At 48.2% G+C, this 10607-nt stretch overlaps 1 protein-coding gene across 1 annotated transcript; it reads left to right on the top strand.

Moving 5' to 3' along the window:
• The first annotated feature begins 614 nt into the window (after positions 1 to 614).
• Positions 615 to 4562, top strand: LOC104832384 (keratin, type II cuticular Hb4-like). The gene is made up of 9 exons (XM_010568534.1): positions 615 to 944; positions 1451 to 1659; positions 2168 to 2228; positions 2495 to 2590; positions 2861 to 2956; positions 3184 to 3309; positions 3701 to 3921; positions 4216 to 4250; positions 4351 to 4562. Exons 1-9 carry the CDS (start codon positions 615 to 617, stop codon positions 4560 to 4562), a joined length of 1386 nt encoding a protein of 461 aa, XP_010566836.1.
• The last annotated feature ends 6045 nt before the right edge of the window (positions 4563 to 10607 follow it).

Genomic DNA, 10607 nt, shown 5'->3' on the forward strand with positions numbered 1-10607 from the left:
CAAAGCTCTTACTTGCAAGCTGAGGTACCAGCAAAACATAAAGATCTCCTTTGATAGAAAAGCATTTTACATTTTCAAAGTCTCAGTTCCACTTCATTCAACCTATAAAAAGGGGAACATGCAATTTTTACCATGTTTCCTGAAAACAATTCACCCAGCACAACTCCCCTAATTTTTGTTGCTATTACACAAGACCTAAATTGACCCCTCTGACTTAACAGCATTCTTCAAACCCTTATGGGACAAATATGGTGCTGCTTTCTCTGCTGGTAAATGGGGCAAATATGCTGCTGCTTTCTCTGTTGGTAAGCACAATATATGCTAAGTAGTTCACATTCTTTGCATCATAAACATTTTGTGGAAGTTTCATGCAGCCTCGCCCCATTTTCCATGTAAATAAAAGGAAGGTGCTCCACTGTGATCAGAGGGAACTGCACCCTAGAATCTGCTCCCAGCACATCGCCGGCACAATCCCCCTCCCACCAGCAACCATGTCCTGCTGTTCCTACAGCATCAGCTCCGGCCATGCCATCAGGAATTTCATCTCTTCCTCTGTAGCTCTTCCCAGAAATCGATGTAGTTTCGGCACCGTCTCATGTCACTGGGGTGGTGGCATGGGCTACCGTGGTTTGGGTTACTTCAGCAGGAGAAGCCTTGATGGTATGGCATGCTCCAGGCCCAGAATAGCTGTCAGAAGACATCCTCCTCCAAGACATGGATATGGCTTTGGTGCAGCTGGCACAAGGTTTGGCTACAGAGGTGCTGGCTTTGGCTACAGGGTTGGCGGAGTCTCCAAACCATGCACCATCATACCCATCACCATCAACAAGCAACTGCTCCAACCGCTCAGACTGGAACTGGATCCCAACATGCAAACAGTGAAGTACCAAGAGAAGGAGCAGATCAAGACTCTCAACAACAAATTTGCTTCTTTCATTGACAAGGTGAGCTGAGACCCCCTCCCCAGCTCCAGTCTGCAGGCACTAGAGTCCAAGTGAGGTGTCTAGCATGAAGAGGGCATGGAATCCTTCTCAGACAACTCATTTTAGACATTGAGGGCAACTTGCATAAGGGTGCCAATTGAGCACTGAGGTGGTTATGAGCCACTGGGGAAGCTTCAGCGTACAGGCATTATTGCTCTGATCTCTCGGCCTGACTACAGAGAGGGAACAAGCCAAGACCAGTTTAATCAGCCTTCCAGTTCCTTCCCATTCCTCTCTGCACATCCCCAATTTATTGCAAATCTCTCCTTTCTAGAAGTGCTTAGGGTTTTTTGTGCATTTCTACATGGGTGGCCCAGAACAAAAGCACACTGGATTAGGAAACGCTGTACCAAGAGCTGTTCACGTGTACCAAGAGCAGGAACACATTTCACTGCTGTTGCATGGACACTGGCTCTCATGAGCTCTTAATCCTCATCTCGTTTCCTATTTTGCTTTCTGGGATTCAGGTTCGATTCCTGGAACAGCAGAAAAAGGTGCTGGAGACCAAGTGGAGCTTTTTGCAGGGTCAAAAACACTGCAAGAATACCATCATACCCATGTTAGAAGCTTATACTGGTAACTTGAAGAAGCAACTGGAAGCACTGGGGCACAACAGAGCCCAGTTAGAAACGGACCTGAAAGCAGCACAGCAGGTTTTGGAAACCAACAAGAAAATGTAAGTAAAAACCAGAGAAATGTGAGTGCAGGGCTCAAAATGTTGTTAGAGATTTGTAAACAGGCAGAAGCTGTGAACTTTTCGTGGCAGTAAATGGTTCCCAGAGAACCAGTTGGAAGATGGAGAGATCTACCAGGATCTCAGTATACTAAACAAGGTCCCAATTTACACAGGGATGGAGGAAACAACAGAGGATGTCCCTCTTCCAGGTTCTCTTTCTCTCCTTCCTAATTCAAGGAATTAACATTTAGAAAAGTTCAGGAGCTATTTGCTATTGCAGAGGTCAAATGAAAACAGTTCTTCTGCAAATTTGTAAAGACACAGAAACCTCTCTGAAAACACGTTTGCTTTCCCATGGGCTACGAAACAAGACCAAAGCATCCCAAAACACTGTTTGGGGAGAAGGAAAAAAATTAGGAGTTTCACTTCTTGAAAGAAGGCCTGCAGAAACCCAAACAAAGATGTAATTGTGCTGAACTCAAACAAAATCTCCCATTTTCCCATGCAGGCACAAGGACGAATGCAGCCAGCGGACGTGCACTGAGAGTGAGTTTATGGCCCTGAAGAAGGTGAGGAAGGGGTTGTTCGAGCTTTCCTCTCCGGGTTCAGGTCTTTGGGGTGCATGCAGTGATTTATTTCCCAAAAGCAGCACACAAAACAAGTACAAGCAGGAGCTGGTGCTTGCGTTTACTTGAACTCAAATCAGCAGCAACTGTGTTAATTGGGAGCTGGCACACGGTCACAGCACCAGCACTGAAAGTCCCTCGCCCCAAGGGTAGCCCTGAGTCTGCTCCCACTAACAAACTTCCTTCTTCTATCCCCAACATGTCTACAGGATGCGGACTGTTTTTTCTTAAACAAAGCAGAGCTGGAAGCCAAGGTGGAAAGCCTGAAAGAAGAGGTTGAATTCCTGAGAATGTTCTACAAAGAGGTAAGAAGCCTCCCTATTGCTCCAGCCGTTGTTTGCGTTTCCCAGGTGGATTTTGAAGCTGCTTATCCCAAAGGACAGGGGAAGAGCGGGTAACACAGGGCAGTGGTCATCCCTTCCAGTGAAGGCTGAGAATCGGCAATTCATCTCTGCACGGTCACCACAAAGGAGGAGCACGTTGCACAGTGTGGGTGACACACCAGTTTAGGGCTGGACTGAGGGCACAGCAGGACCAGCATCTCTCTGACCAGCTCAACCCCATGTCGCCACCAGGAAATCCACCAGCTGCGGGCGCAGATCTCAGATACTTCAGTGATCATGCAGATGGACAACAGCCGAGATCTCAACTTGGATGGCATCACTGTGGACGTCAAGGCTCAGTACAAGGACATTGCCCGCAGGAGCCGGGCAGAAGCGCAGGCATGGTATGAAAGCAAGGTGAGAAAATCTGGCAGAGGGAGGGTTTGGGTGCAGTTTCTCTCTTCAGACCAACTTCAAATGCTGAGAAACAGCCCCCCCATTCTCCTGATTTGCTCTGATTTAACTCAAAGCATGTGTTTTGGGGATATGCAACAACGAATTTTGGGCTTTTTCAGTTTGAGGAGCAGCGAGTCACTGCAGGCAGAAACGCTGACATCCTGCGAGAGACAAAAAACAAGATAGCTGAGCTGACACCGATAGTCCAGAGACTGAACAGAGAAGTCAGAAGCGCCAAGGACCAGGTAAGCACAGCCAGGTCTGGTTGTTTCAGCAGAGCAGAGAGCAAATCACTGTTCCTGCAAGCTTCCACAACTAAATTAAATGGTGCCATAGCACCCTGCAAAGGGTGCGCGTCAGCTGGGACTCTCCTGCTCCAACTAGGGCTGCATTAAAGCCCAGCTCATGCAGTACCTGAAGGCAGATACAGTTACAGCATCCCATCCCCTGTAAGCAACACAACGGAGCACCGAAACTGCATGTCCAGCTCCCTCAAACCCCTGCCAGAGGTGACTGCATGTCCATCTTACTGCTGGGCTGAATGCACAACCAGACTTTAAACCCCTCTCTTGATAATGCATTACGTTTGAAGATAGCAAGAGACAGCTAAGACTGACCGTGTCTCGCTCCTTGCAGCGCTGCAAGCTGGAAGCTGCCGTGGCTGACGCTGAGCAGCGTGGGGAAACAACCATCAAGGATGCAAAGCACAAACTCTCTGAGCTGGAGACAGCCCTGCAGCAGACCAAGGCAGACCTGACCCGGCAGCTCCACGAGTACCAGGAACTCGCGAACGCCAAGCTGGCCCTGGACATCGAGATCGTCACCTATAGGAAGCTGCTGGAGGGAGAGGAGACCAGGTGAGTGACAGACCCTAGCAGGGCTGCACAAGCTACTTTAGATGCATGTGTTGAAAGGAAAAACAACTGGACAGTGCTATTGCAGAGCTGCTGCGCTGCAAATCAACCACATAGTCCCGATGGCGATCAGTTCTTCCAATCAGTCCTAACAGACCTCCATCAGCCCAAACCCACCCAAGCAGCCAGTCCAACAGCAAGAGATAGGCTAGAGAGGGCCAGGCTCACAGTCGAGGCTAAAGGGCTTTGCATTTCAAGATAGATTGATAACGTGCAACCTTTTCCCATTCTCTGCAGGCTCTGTGCAGAAGGTGGCTTCCCCATCAACACCTGTAAGTTGGAGTATTCACCTTCTACCAAACTCAGGCATCTTCTGCCTTTTCTGCAGGGAATTCCGTAAGTTGAAACTCAGCTTTGCTCTGCCTTTTGCAGCTGCTTGCCATTCACAGGGAGGTCTCACCTACAGCCCCAAGCCTGACTTTGCAAGTGCCCATGCCTCAGCCAACAGAAAGTCATGCTGGACCAGCAGCGTGGGGGTCTGTGGCACAGTGGTGAGCTGCGGTGACGGTGTTAGCAGCAGGAGCACAAGGAGCTCCTACATGAAGGTGGTGTCCATGACCAAGTCAGCCAGGAGTAACATGTAAAGAGCTGTAGATAAATGACAAGGCTGGAAACAAAGCAACACAAATACTTTTCTGCCAACACACAGCAACAGCCAAGCCAGAGCTGGTGTGCACCCAGCTCCCCCAGACTGCATTCCCATTTTCCATTACATGGGGATACAAAAGGCAAAGAGGTCTTTTCTATGCTCAAGAGTTCTGCTATTTCTGCTAGGGAATCTAGGAGCAAGAAGGGCTAAAATCCCCCTCATCACTCCCATTACACAGTTAAAACAAGATGCCTTTGGTGTAGTTCGCTGCTCTTTCTACTCCTACATATTCAAGGATTAAAATGAAGTGGGAGAGAGGGCACCTTCTATCTAAGAGCATTTTCATTAGAGCTTTTTCCAGCCCAGTTGTTATAGCAGCTCCCACCCTGGATCAACCTAATTTTATCAGTTGGCCTTTCAGATTACACATACACCATTGGCACGAGCAAAACTCGCCTAGAATTGCCTAGCTTGTAGTTTCCCTAGACATTGCATTGATTTCATTGCTTATTTGCCCCAAAGGATAGATTTCAAGGGCTGTTGCTGTTTGAAGGCAGTTTGCTTATGTACTTGCACTACCTGTTTTGGAACTGATCCTCAACTTTCCTTTTTCTTCTGGGTTTTTAATGGTCTGCCTCATCTGTTGCCATAAATGCCATCATAACTGAAGGGTCTGGAGGCCAGAGTCCGCTGTCAGGTATGAAAGGGACTGGCCCTAAGACAAAAAGCTCCTGTGTGAGCTTGTTCAAGGGATCCAAACACAATCTTAACCACATGGGACCAGCATCAATTGCCTTCCTAGTCGTCCAGTACCTAGCACACTAAACTGCTAGTTAAGTGCATTAACCCTGTTTGAAGGAAAAGGGGAAGTAGTGATTTATTTCTAATGACCGTGCATTTTGTCAGTGGCTTTTATTCTAGTTTTAGTCTTGCATCTCCAATAAATTGACATAGCAACTCAGTTACCTTCATTTGACACCTTAATTTGGGGAAAGAAGGGTTAATTCTTGTCTCTGCTCCAGGATCTCAAAAGCCAAAGCTCATGGGGTCTAAAACAGACACAGGCCAAGCCCTCCATCCACCGGAGCTCTTCCTTCCTAACCCAGACACCACACCTCAGTGGTCTCCCATAACCCCCAACACATCTATTCTCCAAGCACATGAGCGGCTATGCAAGGAGACAGGTTATAACCTCTCTCCAAAGCACCACTGAGTCAAAGGCACAGCTCTCTCCTGCCTCACACCTGCACACAAGGAGCAGGATCCATTCCACCCAACACGGAGTGTTTACAACACAGCTGGCTGCCAGCACGGCACAAGAAACAGGTGCTTCCCAGGTTAGATGTCTTCATTAGGACAGGGTGGAGCTCCAAATGATTTTTTCCCCCAGGAAAAACAAACAAACAAAAACATTTAGAAGGCACTGACTAAGCAAAGATGCTCTAGCAATTTGCATAAAGCTAACTGAAACTTATTACTATCATTGATTGCTAAATCCCCTTAAAACCATCAATTGCCTCAAGTTGCCTGGGAACTCCTCAAAGCCAGATACCAGGAGGTGTGGGATGGTTTTGCAGCCCCTTGTCCTTCCTCTCACCCTGGCACCAGACCAGATCCCGCTCAGCTCCTTGCGGCAACCCCTCAGGCAAAGCAGACCCAGCTCCCAGCCCATGGTACAGACCTCTTCCCAGGCTGGGGCTGCCCCAATGCAAGAGCACAAAATCCCACCCCCTCCAAGAGACTGGAGGACCTCTTTTCATCTCTGCTGTATGGGGTGTTGCCCTTTATAACCTCATCAAGCCAATTAGGCTTCCCATCAAGCTAATTAGGCTTCCCAGGTGGAAGCCTTCCCAGGAGAGGAGTTGTCTCCCCCCCACCTTACTCCTCCCTGCCCAGTGGAGCTGGGGACTCAGCCCAGCCCATACTGGTTTCATGCCATTTAATTCCTTTTAAACATCAGATGAAAATCTCAATCAACTGCAGAGCAGGGTTTTGGCCTTAGCAGTTACTGAAAAACTGATGGAAACTGAGGCAAATGCAGCTTCAACAGTGGGGAAGAAAGCTCCCCACCATCTGCATGCAGCCTTCTTCCCACGCTTGGTTGCATCTGAGTCCTTGCCCTTCTTCTGCCTCAGTTTCCCTACAGAGAAGAGCAGAACTTACCTCCTTTGTAAAACCCTCTGACATCTGTGGACAGAACCGCATTGCCAGTGACCTCAGTCCTGTTATTAAAATAACACATGTCCAACCTTGCATCCCCGTGTTTGCAGCTGGTGGTACAGCAGTGCCGCAGGGGTAGGTGGATGGAGCAAAGTGACCGCATCCTGCAACGCAGCCCACAAGGAAATACCAGGGATGGTCAGCAGGTACACAGCATTCAGCTGGGGCACTTAACTGGAGAGAGAAAATCAGGACAGCATACTAGGAGGGAAGAAATACAGAGGCCAAGAGCAAGCAGAGATGGCAAAAACACTCAAAGAAGTATTGCTTAAAGAATTAGATGAAAACTTATAAAGTATGCTTAAATAAGTATTATAAAGTATAATTACTGTGCATTTACACTGCAGAGAGCAAGAGGCAGAACGTGAAGTGCTCTGTGCCTTGGCAGGAATAGCTGGGCTTTACACCTGCATGGAAACCAGCAACACTGTAAGAAGGAAAAAAACCAATTTCACTGCTTTTATGTGCTCAGGAAGCAGCAAGATCTCCTTGTAGAGCTGGCTTAGAAAGAGGACATACTACTGACCACCCAAATGAAATCAACTGGGCATCTTTAATGCCTGTGACTAAAGTGCATGCATGGAGCGACCTCCGCAGCCATTAACATGCTCTCACCAGGGCAGAGCTATTAAGATGTTTAACTGACATGATAATAACTAAGGGTTTTGAGATGTTTCAGTGACAAAAGCAACAGGTACGGTTATGGAGCTGTACTGTGGAAGGCTGAAACTACACAGCTGAGTATAGAAAGATGGATGTGCTCCTGACTGTGTAGTATTACCTGCCTAAATTGTAACAGGAGGGAAAATGGGGCTGTGATGCCTTGCCCTTACCCTGCCCCAAAGCATGAACAGAATAGCGTCCCTGAGATGGCATCAGATGGGTCAAAGCACTTGCCCATTCAAGGAGAAATTGCCCTCTGCAGTTGTCTTTTGCTCTCTGCTGGGCTCCATCTTACCCTCAACTCACATTTGCAAAGCTAAACGACCTCCAACTTTCCCTAAATTCTTTGAGCCCAAATTCACAGCTCCTCCATGAACCACAGCAGCTTGCTGGTTCACTCCCACATCCAGACCAGCACGTTCCTGGCCCCGCACCAACATGAACATGCTTTGACTCTGTTTGATTTTACGCACATTTCAGATGCTTGTTATTCTTCTTAGTCACTGCTGCAAAACAGGGAGGCCAAAAAATACTGCTTTGTGGGTTGTTTGATGGCTTTTTCTACCTTTTAATACCTCTGAGACCTGCATCCTCCCATCATCATTCTTTTTTGCCTCTGTTCTCTCCAGCGGTGACATCCTGCCCGCCAGCACGGGAAGCTCAGCTGCTGTTCAGACAAGCAGTGGGAGGCAAAGTCTGGCACCCCAGGAGCCTCAGCCCAAGCCACGAGAGCTGGGTGATGGCTCTGCCTGCTGAAAAGCAGGCGTCAGCACCGAAAGCAGCTCACACGCTGCTCGGTCTGGCAGCGGTAGTGCTCCGTGGTGGAGGGCTCTGGAGTGGGTGGGTGCTGGGTCACGTCTGTCTCCTTTCTCTGGAAGTGCAAAAGTCTCCTCCATTGCAAAGCTGCTTCTGAAGCTGAGTTATCTCTCCTGAATCCAACTTGCAGAAATTGCACTCAACAGGAGACTTGCAATACACCTGCTTTTACACTAATTCAGGGCACTTTGCCTTCCTAAGATCGGCATCCCCTCTGAAGCAGAGAGATTAAATTTTAACCAGCTCCACTTATGACCCCAGACTGAACCAAGACCAGATCCAAAGAATGAGCAGAGAGCACAAAGGGCATCCATCTGCATGGACTCACAAAGATATTTCACAGCATTTCCTGGAGCATGCAGACGCCCTTTTCCCCATCATCAGTGTGCAGTGTATGTGGTTTTGCTAATGTGGAAAAGCTGCAGCCACGCAGATTGCAAGTGCCCCTTCCCAGGTCAGTGCTGCATGCCTCACACCTGAAAATTCAAGAAGCAGCAGTGGAGCCCTGCTAATCTCTTGTAATGCTAAGAGAGACCCACAATTCATCGCGACAGCAAACAGTGGCACCTCCTGCCAAAAACATCTGGGCAACGTCTATCAGCTTTTCATTTCATTTAACTTCAGGGCATTTTTTTCATTTTACCCTTTGGCCATGGCATAAAAGCCGTGAGCTGGGTGTGCCAGGCCACTGATAACACAGCTCTGCTGGGCACCCTGGCTTCCTCCCCTCCCTGCCATTAGTGCCGCACCTGTAGTAAAACCACGCACAGGCTCAACACTGTGCTTGCTCAGACTTGAGGTGCTGGGCTGTGTTGGGTACCGGAGCGATGGGGCCTGGGTAGCGCACGGGTGGGTAAAGCATCCTTCAAGGCACTGGCAGCGTTGTCGCCATCCTCACCCTGGAGGAAACAGCTTTTCTCAGTGACTACAAAATCTCTGCCTGGTCCCATCCCCACTGGGGTGATGCTTTCTACAACAGCAGCTCCAGCAAGGGCTCGCAATGCATCTGCACCATGGCCCTACAAGGAGAATGGGAGCAAGCACAAACCGCCCAGGGGTGAGCCCATCTCACCCCACACTGCGCCAAAAGGAGCAGGAATGAGTTGTCCATACACTGCAAGGCCCAGATTCACCTCTCCAAGCTTTGGCCATCTGCAAGAGAGGAGTCTCCTCCAATGTTTAGCTCCTCTCGGCTCAGCAGAGGAAGATGGTGCTCAGAGAGGGATTGGTCTCAGTCAGTTTGAGTCCTTAGCAGGGGCTGGGCTGAAGCCAACCGCTTGAACAAAACCAGTCCCATCATCCCATTGCCCAGACTCGGTGCAAAGCAGGTGGGTAAAATTCACGCAGGAACAAAAGACTGTGCAGGCAGCAAACCCTAAATCCTGACCCTGACCGCAGCGTAGCACTGCTCCAGGGGACACAGCCATGAGCAGGCTCTGGAGACAGGAGGATGGTGGATAACATTGGATGTTTTCCAGAGCTCCTGAGTATCCAGGGCAGCCCAGACAAGGAACACTGCTGGGACTGAAGAAGCACGCAATAGAGAAACTTTATTAATGGCCTCATGACAAGGTCTCAGACCACAAAGGCATAAAACGTCAATGAAAGATACACTGCTAGGACATGGCTGAGCATGCAATACAACAATTCTGTGCAGTTTCTTTGAGTTATTTATCTAACAATTCTTCCTACTGCAGTAATGACCTAACCATTTTCCCTGGCATGTTTAAGTTGAAGACACATTTTGGCAGGAACAAGTAGTTATTGTAATGATGCATCAACAAAACACGCTTTTTCCCTAACTGTAGTAAAGACACCAGATATCACTAGATACACTTTGAAATATAGGATCGTAAACAGAGACACCCAAGGATGGGGAATGTTATCTCCCATTTTAGTTTGCTACTTATAATTTTAAGCAACTTCATATCCCTTAAGCTTTGGGCTTCTATTAAGGAGACGGCATGGGTGGGCGAGCTTGTTTACAAGTTACTTTGCTATAAAGAACCTGAATATGTCTGCATTGCCTTTGGTAAGAAATCAGCTCATTCAGAGGAGAATTGCTGAATTCAATTTCTGAGCCCATTTCCAAAGAAAATAAGGAGAAACCCAAAACAGTTTCACTGTTTTCTTCTTGGTATACTTTAAGAAAACAAACCCAGGCTGAACAAGGGTTGGCATTTTCTGAGGAGCCTAAGGGAATAAAATCTTCCAAATCATATTAAGAGGGAGATAATCTGGTCTCTTTTGCAAAACCACAGCAGAAATGTGGAATAACTTGCCACTCAAATGATTGTTTTGGCCTTCAAAGGGTGAAATCCAGCCCTGAGCAGGGGGTACC

This window comes from Haliaeetus leucocephalus, unplaced genomic scaffold (assembly GCF_000737465.1).
Source record: "Haliaeetus leucocephalus isolate CR32 unplaced genomic scaffold, Haliaeetus_leucocephalus-4.0 Scaffold246, whole genome shotgun sequence".
NCBI lineage: Eukaryota > Metazoa > Chordata > Aves > Accipitriformes > Accipitridae > Haliaeetus > Haliaeetus leucocephalus.